General features: G+C 36.3%; 1 protein-coding gene across 3 annotated transcripts in view; it reads left to right on the top strand.

The window, feature by feature from the left end:
• The window catches only part of LOC149798441 (TBC1 domain family member 1-like), a 138,824-nt gene that overhangs the window by 76,119 nt on the left and 42,549 nt on the right, over positions 1-20,156 (top strand). For all 3 annotated transcript variants that reach the window (XM_089963631.1, XM_089963630.1, XM_089963632.1), the window contains 3 exons: positions 4,903-5,123; positions 5,657-5,838; positions 7,982-8,107. In XM_089963631.1, coding sequence (XP_089819757.1) covers positions 4,903-5,123; positions 5,657-5,838; positions 7,982-8,107 — 529 coding nt within the window. The remainder of the gene's footprint in view (positions 1-4,902; positions 5,124-5,656; positions 5,839-7,981; positions 8,108-20,156) is intronic.

Raw genomic sequence — 20,156 nt, 5'->3', positions numbered from 1 at the left:
TTGTGTTTCCAGAGATGCTTCAAGGGCATGCATGTTCAACAAAATCATACAGAATGTTTAATTAAAGCAGTGATACATGAGAACTCCTGCAGATTACAATTAGTGTGCATAGAAAATTGTAATCTGTGCAGTCAAGAATTTTTATTTGATTCTTAAGATAAACTGGATGAATAAGAATCTAAATGAAAATTAACAATTAAGAGTTGTTATTTGATCAAAGATCCTAATATGTCCATTCAAAAGGATGTATATCTATGTTAGTTCAAAAGGATGCTTGAAAATCGCACTAATTATTTATAACAGAAAAATGTATGTACTAAAGGAACTGAGCAATTGACGCCCTTTCCTGTTATTTGCACAGGCAAAAACTTTGATCCATTTCTGGTAGGTGAGATTAGAGTCTAAAATGGCAGGTAGGAAAATTGCAGATTCTTTTCAGTTTCATGTTGGTGGTGGCACAAATGTGCCGTTATAGAATAAAAAAAGTAAAGGAGTTTGTCCCCACGTAGAGGATGATCATACTAAAAGGATATCATATGCCAGGTTGATGAAATGCAACAAGAAAACTAATATTTGATGTAGAATTTCAGCAATTTAGACTTTTAAAGTACAAACAGTTACAACAAAACAGCAAGACAGGAGGGATGTTGTTTGATATTCACTAAAGATGGAAATGGCATTTTGCATATAAGTTCTTACATATACATTGAGTCACCAGATCACATGCATTTTGGAAAATTCTTTAAAGCAACCATAAAGAACAGCATCCCAACATGCAAAAGCTGGCTAAGCTATATGTTTCATGGGATGGCAGACTATGAAAAGGGGTTCTCAGCACAGGAAAGTATCCATATACATACATGGAACAGACTAAGCTCAGAAACAGTAGGGTCCAAGGTGCTCTTCTTTACGTATTACTCGCATAACTCACTTTTGTGTGCATGAATTAAAGTGTCACCTTGACCATCATGGGTATGTGAGAATGCCAGCCAGTAGTTTCAATATGGTTTGATGGTTCTTCCTGGGTTCTTCCTCCACCATATATGCTGGCCACCATGTATCAAGAGATAAAATATTATGTCAAACCCACAAAAACAACAAATCTCGAAAAAGGCAACAAATTAATGCTTACTTGACGTCTTATGAGGATTTTGATTTCAGTATAACCCTTTCAGAGCAGAGCAGGAAGAACGAGGGATGGATATTTAAGTTTTTGGGAAATAATGAACTGTGGTGATTTCTCATTTTCCTCTTTCCCCATGTTTTGTTGACGAAGGGAGAAATTGCCCCATTTAAATTACCCCTTTTGTTAAAATCCTGGAAGCATCTCTGTGTTTCATATGAACAACAGGATTTTAAACTCACAAGCCTGCTCAACACTATCCTGTTTTTATTAGCACAATTTTCAATCAGTAAACTTCTTCAAAGAACAGTGAGGGACAGTCCATTGTCATTGATGTGATTAAAAGTAGAGGTGATAAGAGTTAACAAAATTCCTGACCTTTCCATAGATTACTTAATTGATTGACAGTTGTTAGTTGATGTGGGTTGCAAGATTTTTGAACATTTCTGTGGGAGAGTCCTTTTGGTTAATTTTAATAGGTAAAGTATAAGTAAAGAAAGATAAACCCAAATTATTGGAAGTTAGGTAAATAAGAGATGTGAAAAATCTATTGTACTACTTTTTGTTTTGCATGAGACTGCTGAAGTCATCGTTTATTTTAATAAAGATTATTGGATTGTCTCTTTGAAGAAGGTGTGTATTCCATTCATAAAATCTTGAAAGACAAACGGGATTATTTAATTAGTTGGATAATTAGTTGGAATGGTAAAGATATTAACAATATGATTCATTTTTGAAGGCAAAATGTCAAAATGACAGATGTCATATGCCATCAGGAATGCCAAAATGTTACATGATAATTAGTGTAGCCGCAGCATGTTTGACACTTGTTGAAAGCAAAGCAGATACAGTTCAGCAGGATCTTCTCCAGTTTTATCTCAGATTGCACAGGAGGTGTTAGAATTGCCATATTCACCTAGCCATGGTGATTATGCTCACATGCTGCATCATCATTTCTAGATCTCACTGACAAGAGAAGCCTTTTGAATGTCAATTGAGGAAGTCTTTGCTTGTTGCTATGAGAGTTTTGCTTGCCTCCTTCTCCTCCATCAAAGTTATTGCTTTTGTTGATATGCTAATCAAGAAAATCCAATCAGCATTTAACTGTTATCTCTGTCGGGTCAAGTTACTGCTTTGGAGAGCATTACAGATATATAGCAGCCAAGGCAGTGGCGAAGCCCTTGTCAGTAAGCACTTCAGATGCTGTCTTGCATGTCGCAGGGACTGGTTTTGTAGAGTACATATCCTATAACTTGCTGCTGACATAAGGAATTTGACAAAGTATGGAGGACACACTGGCCTTGTTCTGTCGTTATCATACTCAGCCATCTGAATCTGACCACATGAGGTCAATAATGAAGCAGATCGTGCTTATTATGATATATGGACCAGCTTACATTGAGCAATATCACCCATGCTGTCTTGACATCAGTGCACTGGCAGTCTCAAGGCTTAGTCTACCCATAGTGTCACAGTGCATGCAGCTCACTCCATGGCCATTTGCCACAGTATCTACTTAATATGGGTGCTTATCAGTGGAAACAATCCTAAAGATCAATAACAAGTTAAAGGCCATTTTTGTTGTTGAGAATCAGTGTAGATCAGAGTTAGAGAAGGGATAATTCCACCCCAATTTCTCTTCCCACCATCAGATATAGATCACTTATGGTCAGTTCAGATCTCAATACTTTATGCTTGAGGGGTCTGCTTACAATGATAAAATATCACATATTCAATCTCCACATCTTTACACTGATCCTTACTAGGAAAAGGCATCCAGTTGTTGGAGACATACTGTAAAGAACCCTGATGACAGTTCCATGCCACTCTGTGCTCAGTTAGTTCCTTTGTACTCAGTTCCCATTTCAGACCCAAGGCAGCTAATAGCTTAAATTCCTCCAAAAACTTTCTCTGTACTCAGTTCCCATTACAGACCCAAGGCAGCTAATAGCTTAAATTCCTCCCAAAACTTTCTCTGTACTCATTTCCCATTACAGACCCAAGGCAGCTAATAGCTTAAATTCCTCCAAAAACTTTCTCTGTACTCAGTTCCCATTACAGACCCAAGGCAGCTAATAGCTTAAATTCCTCCAAAAACTTTCTCTGTACTCAGTTTCCATTACAGACCCAAGGCAGCTAATAGCTTAAATTCCTCCAAAAACTTTCTTTGTACTCAGTTTCCATTACAGACCCAAGGCAGCTAATAACTTAAATTCCTCCAAAAACTTTTTTTGTACTCAGTTCCCATTACAGACCCAAGGCAGCTAATAGCTTAAATTCCTCCAAAAACTTTCTCTGTACTCAGTTCCCATTACGGACCCAAGGCAGCTAATAGCTTAAATTCCTCCAAAAACTTTCTTTGTACTCAGTTCCCATTACAGACCCAAGGCAGCTAATAGCTTAAATTCCTCCAAAAACTTTCTCAGGATACTATTTACACAATTTCTGTCACAACGAGTAATCATGGAAGGTAGAATATGAAACAAAACCTATCTTATCGGCCTTCAGGTTTGAGTGCAGACATTCAAAGTCATTGACTTTGTGTCCCAAATCATGGGTGCTAATCAGGCTAAACAGGATTGTTAAAAACTCTGAGGGCTTCATTGGTTCACTTCTCATATAAGACCTACTTCATACTTGCACTAGCTTCCAAGCAAGCAGAATTAGCAAGACACATACTTTATTAGTTTACGTGAACTATATGCTATTCTGACAAGATGTGACAGCGTATCTCATGACAGTCCATGCTTTTATTGCCAGGAACACCATAATATTTCATAAATTTAAGTGAAAACATGAAATTGGCAGTAGAATAATTTTAAAGCTTTAATGCATTGCAAAACAAAGAGCATGGTAACCATGATGATTCATGCATCTGATCAAATGGGGAAACCTGATATGACCTAAATGGTAGAATTAAAATAACTGACAACTAACAGGTCGTCTGTTTGAAAGTAGTTCTGGTATCTTGTCATAGATGCCAGTGGCATATACATAGATGCCATGTCTGTCTGTAATCTTGTACTGGAAATACAACCATCTTGTCAATACACATAAAAAGGGCACCATCTATCACTGACAGACCTTGTAAAGATGGAAAGACCATCAAGTTGGTGTATGTATTGATAATGTATAGTATGGTAGACTGTGTATCATGAAACTTGTCAATATGCAGGACAGGTGTGTCATTTCACTCTTAGTCGGCATTACTTAACATTTTAATTGAACGATGTTTTGTTGTGTATTGTTAGTTACAGTGTAGAGCAAAAAGTATTGAAAGAAAATGCAGCAAGTTAAATGACTTTGAAAATGGTTTTGTTTTTGTTTATTATTGACTTTCATCAAATATGGACCAATTTTGAGAGTATTTCTTTTATAAGAAAAAATGGGATCCACTTTTAGCCCCAAGTATTAAGCAGGTTCACAAGTTAGTCAGGCATACTGAAATGAGTGAGTAATGTACCAGGAATAAAAAATGTCATACATTGACGAGTTTATGCGGAATGTTTCCTTTTTTAAAAAAAAAAGCTATGGATGGAATTTCCCCAGTGTAATTTTCAAAGTTACTTCTATTCACGTTTATTATGTTAGAATAGAATGGAGGTGCGTATTAGAATAGATTGGAGGTGTGTATTAGAATAGAATGGAGGTGTGTATTAGAGTAGATTGGAGGAGTATATTAGAAAAACGGATTGGATATATAGAATTCATCTTCTTCATCGTCATCATCTAAGAAATTATCAAAAATTTGAATATTCTTTTGGATCTATTTTCTTCAGGATTCTTCTCCAGATCATTCTCCCCTCCCCTCTCCTGCAGCTATGGGTAACAATGGACATTATGAATTTCCAAGCCCCCCATCGTCCCCGATTAACTTCCGACGGGCTCGAAGTTCAACAGTCGGTGCATTGCCTGAACTAAATTTTGAATTCAGATCAAAGTTGAAAGATTACAAGCGGGATGAAAAGGAAGATTCTAGTCACAGCCCCATGAAAAACATGCAAGTATTGTAGTGAATGGATGGTTCTGAAATTTGTTGTAAACTTTGACCATGTTCATTTGCATAAGAAAATCTTTTCATGTTTATCCGAATTTATGAAATCTTAAAGATACGTTGCTTTAAATAAACAGAATGCATATTTCTGAATTGGATCAAAATTAAAACAATAGTTTCTGCATAGATAAGGTGAAATATGAGCTTGGAAATCCATATATCTGCTTTGATTTAGATCAGACTTGAAGAATATAAGTTATGTCATCTAAATCTCACATAAGTTAAATAATCAGCTTTATCCTTGCTTATTAATTTGATAATTTTTTATATGATTGACTGAACTTGATACCATTTTGGATGCCATATTTTTGATCCACTGTTGATAAAACTTGGTGCATTGGCCAGTATCATCAAGATGTTTTGTTTTTCACTCTTTGCATATGCAGTACAAATCTGTTGGATACTGACGTTATTTGTCGATGCAGAATACCATGATTCTGTATTCAAACCAGTCTAAGTAAGAAGTCTTGCCATTTTAGGTTTATTTTGGCAAGTTCTAAGAAGAAAGAGGCTGAAACAAATGATGAGAGTGTTGGCACTGGGGACACCCTTCTCAGTCCTCCCAGCAACTACACCCCCAAAAGGAAAGGATCATGGAGACAGGAGATCTTCAACAGAGTTGTCACCCCTGTTAGACACTCTCAGAAACACGCATTAGATGGTATCATCAGTGATCACTTCTAATTTTGATTCATTTCGAATAAATATCATAGATGCAAAGCATATTATCATATTGTCTGTAATTTTTCATACCTCTCTTTTAAAAAAAAATATCGATAAAACTCGTTATTACTTTTTGCCCAGAGATTTTTGTGTTAATATTTTGCATTTGAGAATAAGCTGAGAATTAGTTTTTATCTTGTATTATTTGAATAACTGAAAAAAATGCGTATAAATTATTACAGACAATAACAGCAGATATTACACTTCTCCCTTGATACCTTACAATTAATAGGGTCCATAAAATTTCTGGGTAATTAAGGCGTGTGTGTCTGTGTGTGTGTGTGTGTGTGTGTGTGTGTGTAACGTAGCTTTAACTTCTCCCTTGATATCTTACAATTAATAGGGTCCATACAATTTCTGGGTAATTAAGGCGTGTGTGTGTGTGTGTAACGTAGCTTTAACTTCTCCCTTGATATCTTACAATTAATAGGGTCCATAAAATTTCTGGGTAATTAAGGCGTGTGTGTGTGTGTGTGTGTGTGTGTGCGTGCGTGCGTGCGATGTAGCTTTAACAATATTTCAGTCATATTGCTACGATGTCTGCATTGTAGAAGTTTATAGTGGTTATCTAACACTGAGATATTTGTCAGTTGTCTCTTCATTTTCATTTGACAGGTTTTAGTTAATTATATTCAGTATATACCTGATTGGATAAATGGATATAAAATGCCAAACACATTCAACAAAAGTTGGAATGGTGCTACATAGATTTTTAAACAACAAGGCTTCTTTAAGATTTGATTCCTCAACATCAACAAACGTTTTTATAAACAATGGAAAGCCTTAATGAAGATTCATATCGATTCTATGCAAAAAAGTAAATACATGAAGCATGCATTCAGTAGTTGGCAAGACTTGTGTATCACTTTTCTAGCAGTGATGAAGATGCCATCAACATTTGGATTTATGTTTTAAATTTTTGCTTCACCAGAAAAGCATAGATGAAACAAAAATTTAATTTTTCTGATAGTATTCTTGTTATTAGTGTTGGCATCATTGTTATGTTTTTTTTTATACACATATTGGTTTTTTCACTGTCACATTTGTTTGTACATTCATACAATTTGGATGTGTGTATTGACGGAGGTCACACCAGTATTCTTTTCATGGGTCAGTGATTTTTCTGGGTGACTGGGAAGAGCAGGTGACTATTCTGTGGAATTCTTGTGTGGTAAAGTTTTTGTTAGACATAAACACAGTTCATAATAGCTTAGTTTACAGGTGAGAAACAACATCCTGTGGAACCCTTGCTGGAGTGTACTCTACTTACGATGTCATAGCCTCAACTTGATTTGTTGTGGTTGAGGCTATGAACTGATCCCATATCATGTAATGGAGCAAAAAAATTATCATAACTGAAGTCAGAAAAACAAAGTGTAGAAATCGACAACATAAGTGTAATCATGTTGTGAAAGAAGTTTGGCTTATTTTGAATTTATTAAGCCCTTACACGATAAAATAAATTGGCATGGTTACACTAACCTCACCGTATTCGCCATGGCAGATAACGCGAGACTCGCCGTGACCCCTTTTCTACGTAAGGCTTGCCAGACCATATTTGGATATTCTATGCTATGTTATTATCAATCAAGTGGCGAATAATCGCTTCTTGGTGGAATTTCAAAGTTGCCGATAAACCATATTTACTTTTAATGCACAGAATTTCTGACTCAAACCGCACCAAATTTTTACTACGATTTGTTTACGTTTCCAAATAAGACCTCAATGTCCTTATATGGCACACAAACAAATGAGGCTGAGAATGGAAATAATTATTATTTGAACTAATATGGCGGACAATTTAAACGAAAATATCGGATAAAAAAGGTAAACTATTTCTACAATGCTTTTGCATATTTCCGGTATTAAATAAGAGGACTACTCAATTTATTGGATTATGTTCAAGGAAAATGTTCAGATTGTTATTATTGGGCTAAAAGAGTGCCGGGTGTGAATCACACCTGGCTTGTTCCATTAACCCGTATATGCTCATGTTAGTACCCTGTCCACGAGGTAGGAATAAGGGTACTAATATTAGTACTAAACTGCACTCTTGATTTTCTGTATGCTTTCTTTTGCAGAAGGTTATGAGGGTAGCTGTGTTGGCACCAAGAGGTCCTCAGAAGAGATTAGGGCCCTCTGGAAGAAGGCAATAATGGAGACACTTCTTCTGATCAGGATGGAAAAGGAGAACCAAGATCTGAGAGGTATGTTTCAACAATTATCCATCACTGTCATGCTTACAAATTATGAATTCTTTCTTCCATATTTTATATTCCTATCATTGTCATTTATTATCTTGAAAATTATTAATATTTTTCCATGCATTGACAGAGACAAAGCAGATGTGAGTTTAGTAGATCAGTTATTTGTGCCACACAACAAGTAATATGCTGTTTATACATGTATGCCTTGAAAATATTCTTTTGTACTTTCATTTTAGATAATATACACTTTACTGACCTGTTATTTATCTTGTAGCACTTCATGTTTGTGTTTAATTGGAAGGTTTATCTTCCAGTAGTTTGTTTTGCCCTTCCTGTTTACATTTGTAGAACTTTAAATCAGCTCCAGATAGCCATTCTTGTGCTGACATGCCCATATATACTAATATGTACATAACTAACATGATATAGCCAGTGTTTTGCTGATGTGTTGTTAAACCCAGATACATACATGCACGCACGCACACACACACACATATTTCTATGTCTGCGTGTTTTCAAGTCTTGGATTCGGCCAAATTTGGTATGTGAGAAAGCTTTCCAGTAGCTTCTCATGGGTCGGTGGTTCTTTCTGGGGTTTTCCTGGGTTCTTCTTCCACCGTTAATACAGGCCGCCATGTATAGCCTATTGTGTGCTGAAAAATGGCGTTAAACCCCCACAACAACAACAACATATTTCTGTCTTGCTGTGGTACAAATTCGCTTTTATTAAGAAGGGTATGTGTTCAAGGTTCTTTATTTTTCACAATAATTGAACTTTCTTTTTAATTGGGACCATGTAGCCAGCATTGAGCTGACATGCCATTTAATGCAATACCTACCAACCTACCTACCTCCCTATCACATTTGCATAAGTATTCTTGCTATAGTCAGGTCACCTGCAGTATAGATTTAACAGTATGCATTTTGCTTTCTGGATGTGAATCAGGCATCCTTGTTGCACTGCAGTGCAATTTTTATTTTTCATGTAGCTCTTGACTGCAAGGATAGATAGGTCATTATGGTCAACTTGTACACTGGCCAGTCATCTTATCAGTATATCTGTTAAATTGTAGCAAAGAATGTACCTTATATACTCACTTATAAAGTTAGTCCAGCAGCAAATTGCTTAGACCCAGATCTACCATTGTATAATGCACAAGCAGATCATTGTCCATGCAGTTTGTTGGGAGTGATTAGTATAACAAGCAGCATTGGCCCTGATCTGCAACAAGCGTATATGATATTAAACAGACTAAGCAGTATCATAAAAGCTTTAGTCTTCATAAACTTTTCATACAGTAATCATCAATATTGATGGGTTCATCATTGAAAAAATATAGTAGGCACTCCACTGGTCTCATAATCTCATTTTGTAAATCTTTTCCTCTAAAATAAAAGCTTTTGTTTTGAAATTATTTCAGATGTTTGATTCGAGTTGTAAGAATATTGTGAAAATTTCATGAAAAGCCGATGAAGACAAATTAGTGTTGATTTTGCATATAATATACTACTCACAGTTGCATTAGTTTCCTTTGGAAGGATAATACAACTGGCATAACACTATAAATTTAGTTGTAAAATACTACCTGTTGCTTGGTTGGTATTTACCAGCACTTTGAACATGTTATTGACTATGCCAATGAAATGGAAACTAAGTGTCTTTTCCAATGACAGACTTGTGGAAGCTGATCTGGCTGTACCTGGGCAGGGCATTGAACCCACTTTCAGATACTCTTCCAACTGAGCTACAATGGCTCACCCAGTGCTGATGCATACACCAACAATGACAGCAAAGAAAAGAAAAGTGTTATTTTCAGTAATAACTGAGACAGTCTCCAGAGATTTTATTGTTACAGTGTAACTGGAAAATTCTTAAAGAATGTCTTAGTTTATTACAGATAATGGGGCTCCGAGTGGCCAAGAGGTCTAAAGCAGTTGCTTTTACCAATCACCACTTTCTCCTCTCTGTCTGCGTGGATTTGAGTTTTGGGCTTGGTGAATGTGGGTATGTGAGAAAGCTTGCCATTGGCTTCCTGTGGGTTGTTCTAGCCAGGATTTTCCTGGGTTCTTCCTCCACCAGCTATACTGGCTGCAATGTATAACCCATCATGCACTGAAAAGTGACATTAAACCACAAATAACAACAACAACATTATAGAAAACAGTTATTGTGACTGTTATATGTATAAACTAAGAGACTCCAAGAATGTTAGTAAACTGTAGTGACTTTTATCTGTAATAAACCGAGACAGCCTCCAAGAATCAAGAATGATCCAGTTAATTTGTGCTGTTATCAGTTGCCAAGAATATTAAAGTTTACATTATTTCTTGAAGCTGAGGTTATGTACTAGTGCTTGATGCTGAGGTTATGTACTAGTGCTTGATGCTGAGGTTATGTACTAGTACTTGATGCTGAGGTTATGTACTAGTGCTTGATGCTGAGGTTAAGTACTAGTGCTTGATGCTGAGGTTATGTGCTAGTACTTGATGCTAAGGTTATGTACTAGTGCTTGATGCTGAGGTTATATGCTAGTGCTTGATGCTAAGGTTATATGCTAGTGCTTGATGCTAAGGTTATGTACTTGTGCCCGATGCTGCAGTTATGTACTAGTGCTTGATGCTGAGGTTATATACTTGTGCTTGATGCTGAGGTTATCAACTTGTACTTGATGCTAAGGTTATGTACTTGTGCCTGATGCTGCAGTTATATACTAGTGCTTCATGCTGAGGTTATATACTAGTGCTTCATGCTGAGGTTATGTACTAGTGCTTGATGCTGAGGTTATGTACTAGTGCTTGATGCTAAGGTTATGTACTAGTACTTGATGCTGAGATTATGTTCTAGTGCTTGATGCTAAGGTTATGTACTAGTGCTTCATGCTAAGGTTATGTACTAGTGCTTCATGCTGAAGATATGTACTAGTGCTTCATGCTGAGGTTATGTACTAGTGCTTGATGCTAAGGTTATGTACTAGTACTTCATGCTGAGATTATGTTCTAGTGCTTGATGCTGAGGTTATGTACTAGTGCTTGATGCTAAGGTTATGTACTAGTACTTGATGCTGAGATTATGTACTAGTGCTTGATGCTGAAGTTGAGTGCTTGATGTTGAGGTTAAGTGCTTGATGCAGAGGTTATGTACTAGAGCTTGATGCTACGGTTATGTACTAGTGCTTCATGCTGAAGATATGTACTAGTGCTTGACGCTGCAGTTATGTTCTAGTGCTTGATGCTGAGCTTATGTACTAGTGCTTGATGCAGAAGATATGTACTAGTGCTTGATGCTGCAGTTATGTTCTAGTGCTTGATGCTGAGGTTATGTACTAGTGCTTGATGCTAAGGTTATGTACTAGTGCTTCATGCTGAAGATATGTACTAGTGCTTGATGCTAAGGTTATGTAGTAGTGCTTGATGCTAAGGTTATGTACTAGTACTTGATGCTGAGATTATGTACTAGTGCTTGATGCTGAAGTTGAGTGCTTGATGTTGAGGTTAAGTGCTTGATGCAGAGGTTATGTACTAGAGCTTGACGCTACGGTTATGTACTAGTGCTTGATGCGGAAGATATGTACTAGTGCTTGATGCTGCAGTTATGTTCTAGTGCTTGATGCTGAGCTTATGTACTAGTGCTTGATGCAGAAGATATGTACTAGTGCTTCATGCTGAAGATATGTACTAGTGCTTCATGCTAAGGTTATGTAGTAGTGCTTGATGCTAAGGTTATGTACTAGTACTTGATGCTGAGATTATGTACTAGTGCTTGATGCTGAAGTTGAGTGCTTGATGTTGAGGTTAAGTGCTTGATGCAGAGGTTATGTACTAGAGCTTGATGCTACGGTTATGTACTAGTACTTGATGCTGAGATTATGTACTAGTGCTTGATGCTGAAGTTGAGTACTTGATGTTGAGGTTAAGTGCTTGATGCAGAGGTTATGTACTAGAGCTTGATGCTACGGTTATGTACTAGTGCTTCATGCTGAAGATATGTACTAGTGCTTCATGCTGAAGATATGTACTAGTGCTTGACGCTACGGTTATGTACTAGTGCTTGATGCGGAAGATATGTACTAGTGCTTGATGCAGAAGATATGTACTAGTGCTTGATGCGGAAGATACGTACTAGTGCTCGATGCAGAAGATATGTACTAGTGCTTGATGCAGAAGATATGTACTAGTGCTTGATGCTGCAGTTATGTTCTAGTGCTTGATGCTGAGGTTATGTACTCAAAGGATTCCTGCAGTTACTTTTCTGTTAAAAATATATATTTAGCAAGCAGGTGTCATGGACTCTGGTCAGTCTCAGACCTGTTATTAAAATTAAAAACAATTCTTTCACTCAAATTCAAATTCAACTCTGACATTTGATTCACTAGAATTAAATCACTGATCAGTAAGATAGCCAAGGTTTGAGTTGAATTTGTATTTTAGTGTGAGACTTGTTTGTAATATTTTGGCCTGATTATGTACAGTTCTCTTTCATTGTAAAACCTTCGGAGTAGACCATAATCTAACATTATCATAGGCCATATTGAGTTTACTCTCCATGTTTATAAAATATATGCCCTGATGAAAATAATAATAATAATAATAATAATGAGGACTTTGTATAGCGCCTAATCTTTAGAAGCTCTAAGCACTTTACAACAATGAACAACACCTAATAAAAAAAACAAAAAAAACAAAACAAAAATATATAATAATATTTTTACCAAAAAAAACCCCATGAAATTAAAAAATATAAAAAACATGCTAAAAATATTTAAGGTAGGAAACATTATTACGTCTTTAAGCTTGTTCTTGCAGTCAAAATAAGTGAGTTTTAAGAGCACTCTTGAATGGGGATAACTTTGTCTTTGTGTCTAAGTTCAGTGGGCAATTCATTCCACGTTGCTGGGTCCTGGTATGCAAAAGAACATTGTCCATATGACTTCGTTTTCGTAGTGGGAATAATGAGTATACGACTGTCAGAAGAGGAGCATAAGTATCTTGCTGGTGTGTACACATGGGTGAGGTCAGATAGGTATGTTGGACTGGAGTCTGTAAGTGAAACGTAGCACAGAGAACAAATTTTGTGTTTGATTCTGGATCGAATGGATAGCCAGTGTAGGGTATAGAGCAGCGGGGAAGTGTGCTCTGATCATGGTACTCAAAGTATGATCCAAGCAGCTGTGTTTTAAACTTTTTTGAAGTTTCTGGAGTAGATATTGAGATGAACCAGACAGAATTGAGTCACGATAGTCCAGTCTTGAAAGTACTAATGAACATACAAGTATTTTAGTGGCATCAACTGAAAGACTTTCTGTGAATGGAGCTGATGTATCTCAGCTCAAGATATGCAGCCTTGCATATATTCATGACATGTTGGTGCAACGTGAGAGTACTGTCCGGCGTGACACTTAGGTTTCGTACTGACTATGTGAATTTAATGTTGGTGTTACTGATATTTATTGTTTGAGGTAAAGGATGTGACTGAGAATGTCTTTATGTTGTGATCAGAATGGCATCAGTTTTATCATCATTCATCTGCAACTTGTTACATGTCATCCATGATTTCACATCAGAAATGCACCTCTCTGCACCTTGGATGGTAGCATCAACTTCAGTTGGGTAGCTAGATTTGTTTATTTGGGTGTTGTCAGCATACAGTTTGTGAGACACTGGATGATGATCTATGACACTTGAGAGCGGTGTGTATGAATGAAGAGAACAGGTCCAAGAAGAGAGCCCTGTGGAACACCACAACATAGATTAACTGGGCTGGAGTGCATTCCATTTGCAGACACAATTTGTCTCCTATTGACCAAGTAGGACTTGAAGCACAGTAAGGTTGTATCATGAATGCCAAATACATGCTGGAGATGGTAAAGTAATATATCATGGTATATTGTGTCAAATGCTGCAGACAAATCAAGGAGGGTGAAGACTGTAATCTTTCTGCTATCCAAAGCAGAAATAATGTCATTAACTACTTTTAGAAGAGTAGTTTCAGTACTGTGGCAATGGTGATATGCAGATTGTACATGGCTAAAAAGACTGTTTGAATTCAGATGAGATGCAAGCTGGGATAGAACAACCTTTTCTAAGATTTTTTATGTGAATGGGAGATTAGAAACTGGGCAGTAGTTCTTTAAATTGTTATGGTTGAGTGTTGGTTTCTTCAGCGGAGGCTTTACAATGGCAGATTTGAAAAATGATGGGAATTCCCCGGATGAGAGTGAGGTACAGTACAGTATTCCTTTTCAACAATTAATGCCTTTAAGATACATTTAGTTTCAGAAAGATTATAGTTAAACATCTAATTATTATGATTCCCTCTTCTTGTATAGGTTATATTATTATTTTATAATATGATTTCCCTCATTTTGTTCATAAGATGCTCACATATGATACATGTGATATAGCATTAACATCTTAGCATGTAAATCAATACTACTCTTAGTATATCTATCTGTGTTGGATGACGTACCATGCGGCAAGGAACATCGACCATGCTTAACTAGAAAATTTATGGTTGACAGACTGTGCTTGAAAATCAATGAAATTGTTTCAATAGAAAGGACAGGCTAATTAAAATCAGTAATATATTATTTTGATACAATAGATCATTTGTGATTTATTTTTATAGGAAGGGCAGTAAAATGATGTAAAAGTAAATTAGTTTCTCTATTTAGAATAGAACCCAATTGTAATCAAACAGGGATACAGTGGTCACTCAAATTCTTTTCATCTGATCTCTCCCTACCTTGCTTCTTGTTAGTAAATTGCTGTATTCCAATATTTTTATTTTCTAATTCCCACATTCTCCTTTCACCCTCACCATCCACCATCTGCCAAGCATAGTCAATGTTGAAGCATCATTATATTGGTGGTATTTAGCCTTGATTGATCAATGGCCTAATGTATCTGTTTTCCTGTGATATTTTCACTGTATGCATGATGGATACACTTGCCTAGTGGCAGTTCTTACCCCTTAGACACTGAATGCTGTGAGGAAGATATGGCTTCCTAATGCTTATTCAATAAAGAACAGTAATTACTGCCCAAAATTGTATGATCTTGGTCGACTTAATTAACTTTTTAATGCATCATGAACCGTCACTTACAAGGTGATTAAATTATAAATCAGCCCTTTCCCCTTTTGTCAGGTCTGCAAGTGGTTCCTTTATTACTGTCCTAAAAGTCACTATGTACTCTGCTGAGCAAGTCTGTAAGGGTTGACTTGACTTCTATGAAACTTGCCCTTGGCAGATTTGCGGAAATTGAATTTTATTTACTTTACAAATAAATGCCTTTTTTTTATAAAAAAAAGTTTTGTTTGTAACTTAGAAAGATATCCAGATAATAAAAAGTTACCTAACATATGTAAATAGTATATGTTGATAGACATGTAGCTGGAGCTGGGAAGCAAATGAAAAGTTGGAATGTATATATAGTTATGAAAGCAAAGACAGACATATAGGTATAGATAAAAGGATAGGTTCACAACTAGATTTTCGTGTGTGTGTGTCTCTGTGTGTGTGTGAGAAAGAGGGAGAGAGAGAGTAGGAAGAGGTAAAGAGAGAGGAAGATATGTTTATAGAGCATACCTTGAACTGATATTTGTAAGAAAACTTTCTTTTTTGAAACGGGTTCATTGAGCTGTTAATGGAAAATTTGTCAAGTTTCATTCTTTGCCTGGATACATTAGCAAACTGATATCTTCAACTACATAATATATATTAATACAAATACAGGTTGTTCGGAGACGCACAAAAATGGAATTGGTATATTTTATAGTCTGCACCGAAAGTTAGTAACATTGATGGATGCTTCACTTTTTATTTGGTAATACTTAATTAATGAATAATATTTTCAAATTATTAAAATCCAAATAACTTTAGATTACAAGTACTGTGTATTAAATGCACATTGATAAACACAGTGCACACCATATATGCAATTCTGAATAGGAAAAGTAGCATGAAAATAAAGAAACCTTTTTTAATTTATAGTGTTTGTATGTTGTACTTATAAAACAGCCCCTGCTCTGCATGAATTTAATTTTCAGTATAAAGAGGTAAGTCTATTGCATCGGTTGCTGAGCCATCAAAACTGGCCAGCACTTGAAAACAACCTGAGGGGTAGAGGAAGGTCATCCCTAGGGACACCTTAGTTCTCTTACAGTGCATACCTCTTTATTTAATACATATAGTTGCTCATTTGGCCCATCATTTCCGAGGCCTGGTCGAATATCATGTCTACACTTACCAGAATTCTATCCTCTCTACAGGACACACATCTTTCTACATCAGTCAAATATATTAAACTTAAAGAAACTAGAGTACACCCATCAGCTTTTAGCCTAAACAGAGGTTGATTGTTTTCTTAAGCATTGCCAACCTTCAGGTTGACCTCACAAGTACTGCACAAGATCAGGACATCCACAGCACGGACCATCCAGATTGCTGCTCTGTAGCCTCAAAGGTTGTAGATGAATGACCTCAACCCGTTGATAGACAAATCAAGGGTATTACCTCAGTGGGACAATCTTCTCTTGTTTCATCTCAAGTCATCTATATATCAAGCAAAATGTTTATCCAATCCAAGCGACGTTGACATCAAATCTCTATACTGCAAAGTGGAACATCTTCTGTGATTGGTGCATTAAGAAATGCGTTACTCATAGGTGATCATTTCTTGTTGTAGTGGCAGATTTTCCTCTCTTCCTCAGTTGAGGAGAGGTCTTGTTCAGCCTCTACAATCATTGGTTAATACAGCTGCCATTTTGAACATTTACATTATCCAAAGGTCAGTCCATTTGTTCAGAGCCTCACTTGGTGGATCTTATAAATTGCTTCCAGCTACAGATACTGGTGTCTCACTCATTGACACCCAGATGGAACTTTTCATGCATTTTGTGGGCAGTGTCAAAAACACAGTGTGAATCTTTAAGTAAGGCTTATTTTGAAAATCTTAGTTTGAAAATCTTGTGCTTAAAACCATTATTCTTCTGGCCATTACATCAACTCAGGGAAAATGCAAACTTCATGCTTTATCAGTTGAGGAGTGACGTTTATTATTCAATGGGAATTAAGATTCAGTTTCCTTCTTATGTCAGTCAGGTTTCCTGTAAAAAATCACAACTTCCATCAGTAATTCAATCCTCAATATAAATTCCCAGTCTCAGTCACTGGGGATGATCATGATAGACTTCTTATGCCCAGTTATGGTGCTTAAATTCTAATTAGCTAAAGCAAGATGGAATGGTAAGAAAAGGCTTTTTCTTCCTGTAAGGCCTCAGCTATTTCAGCATCCACACTCTTTTGATGGATTTCAGTTACCATCGAGAGAGCCTATGCATCTCACAGAAAGAGATTTGTTGTTCATTTAAGAATATTCCCCATGAAGTCAGGGCTATTAGTATTACTTGTGTCACACTTCTGCCACCCATTTTACATGATATGAAGAAGGCTGCATTTTGACAATAGCACACAACCTTTTACTTTTTACCTATGGTCATTAGCAAACCAACATCAGCGTATATTTTTTCCAAGTCCTATAGGTGTTGCATAATCAGTGATTCAGACTACTGCATAGCAGCAGAGTGCCTTAGCTTCATGATGAGTGATTTTCCATATTTTTTTAATCCTTTTAAATTCATCAGCCACCCATTTTACTGACAAACTCCACATAATAATAGTGACAGGTGAGTTATTACTGGTATTAAGAGAGAGTATTTTCGGGTAGCAGTTTTAATTTTAATTATTACATGTAGCCCTCATCAACCCATACTGATGTCCTTCTATTAGCCAAACATCCTGAAAAAGAATGGGAATGCTTTTATAGTGCACAGACTATGAAGTAGGTCAGACTGGGTTGATGCATGTGTTTTAAATCTCCGCATGAATTGAATTCTCATTTAAAAATAATGACCTTATGAGTGAGTATATATGGTAATTTCAAGCAGATAAAATTTTCAAGGTTCACTGCACTTTGTTGATGATTTTGTTTGACGTGGTGTCAAACAAAATTAATAATTTGGTCATAAAGAGTATCTGCACACATATTTCTAATACAGCTTGATTTTAATTATTTATAGATGCATTTGTGCATCCGGTTTTTAAATAAGCATAAACATGTACAATAATCCAAAAGAAAAGCAAATAAATTTCATCCTGTAATATTTTGATATACCTTTAGTACTACAGGCAAACTTCAGTTGCCTGTGATACTTGAATTTCTTCCATTTTCATACATGGACAAAAAATTGAGGAAGAACTGTACATTTTATCATTAGTTATCTCATATAGTACAAGTTACGTGGGTCGTGTAAGCGCATTTACTGATATAAATTTAAAATATAATTTTATTTTTAAAATTTAATTGTAATGTTGTTACAATAAAGGTTATTCAGTCATGATTTTTGAGTGATCTACACGTTAATGGTCCGAACAAAATTTCCAGATGAACATTATCGATCGCTCTGGACTTTTACAATGGCAGTTCAGCATAACATTGGGTCAAGAAAGCCATTATTAGATTGAACCATTACTAGTGCAGGGAAAATCAAAGTATGATCGTGTGAACAAGAAGTTGCATGCATCTTCACTCATCTCCTTTATGGATGTTCAGATATGACTGGGATAGAGAGGAGTAACACAATAAATTTTATATTAGCTTGTACATGTGACTTTTTTTCAAAATGATAATTTAGCATTATGTAAAATTTAACTAAATAAATCAGAACTGACAGCCATGTTTCTAGTCTTTTACATGTATGAAAGCACATATTTGTATGGGAAAAATAGGTATTATGTACGAATTGAAAAAAAAAGACATACAGAAGATATATAAGAAGTTACATAACTGCGGCAGTTCAAGTCTTGGATTCAGCCAATGTGGGTATGTGAGAAAGCTTGCCAGTAGCTTCTCGAGGGTCGGTGGTTCTTTCCAGGGTTTTCACGGTTTCTTCCTCCACCATTAATAGTGGCCGCCATATATAGTCTCGAGTGCTGAAAAATGGCGTTAAACCCTACAACAACAACAACAACAACATAATTGCCTCCTATTTATTGGACCTGCGGGTGTTTTCCCATGCTTTGTTATTAAATGATGACGTTGTCACATCTCTATTTATGTTTGTAGTACAACTTTTTCCCAACCACAGGCGTGTTCCCTCTTGCATCATAGTGTGCAACGAAACCAGTTTAAATGAGATCACCCCACTTGCTTGATTGTGCCTAAAAATGTTGAAGTATGTTATCAATGAACTTGAAGTTAAGCATTTTTTGAAGAATTTATACAATAATCTTCAATGGAATTTTGATGGACAAGGCACGAAATAAACACCATTTAAAGGATGTGTTGTCAAATTCTTCAAAAAGTGACTCAAAGCGCATACATGATCTGTGTGACTTATACTGTAGTAGAATGCAAAAGAAAATGCTGCATTTGATACAATGAGTTGATTGACTATTGTTCACATTTCTGATTGGACTCAGTAGGTATAGTTATCTTTCAATATTGACCCCAAAAAATAAAGGTCAGAATGTGAATGAAGACATGCCACAGTGCCTCTAATAGAACAAGGATATTTTAACATTGATTTAGTTTCTTTTGTGCAGTTTTATAGGCAACAGTTAAATTTATTTGATTTAAATTATTTGCGTTTGGTCACCTCAGAACAGCTTAGTTTTTGGCTGGGTTTTCAAGCAGTTCCAGCTTATGGATTGATTTAGCTGTTCATCTAGCAACTGCTCCAGTGGTCTAGTGGTTAGAGCATCAGCCTTGGATGTGAGAGGTCGTGGGTTCGATCTCCTGCAGAGTCATACCAAAAACTCACAAAAATGGTATTAACAGCTGCCTTGCTTGGCACTCAGCATTAAGAGGTTAGTGTTAAGACTGGTCGGCTTGGTGTCAGGATAATGCGACTGGGTGTGATATGCTACATGTCTGTGACATGATGGCTCAGTACTAGGCATCACTAATTGTTAAATTGTTAAAGCTACATTAAAAATCCAAATCACACACACTATTCATCCATCATCAGCACTTAGGTTAGGGTTTGTGT

Source organism: Sinohyriopsis cumingii, chromosome 6 (genome assembly GCF_028554795.1).
Source record: "Sinohyriopsis cumingii isolate HCF-2022 chromosome 6, ASM2855479v2, whole genome shotgun sequence".
Lineage (NCBI taxonomy): Eukaryota > Metazoa > Mollusca > Bivalvia > Unionida > Unionidae > Sinohyriopsis > Sinohyriopsis cumingii.
The sequence above is the reverse complement of the archived record's forward strand: the minus strand, read 5'-3'. Positions and strand labels throughout refer to the sequence as shown.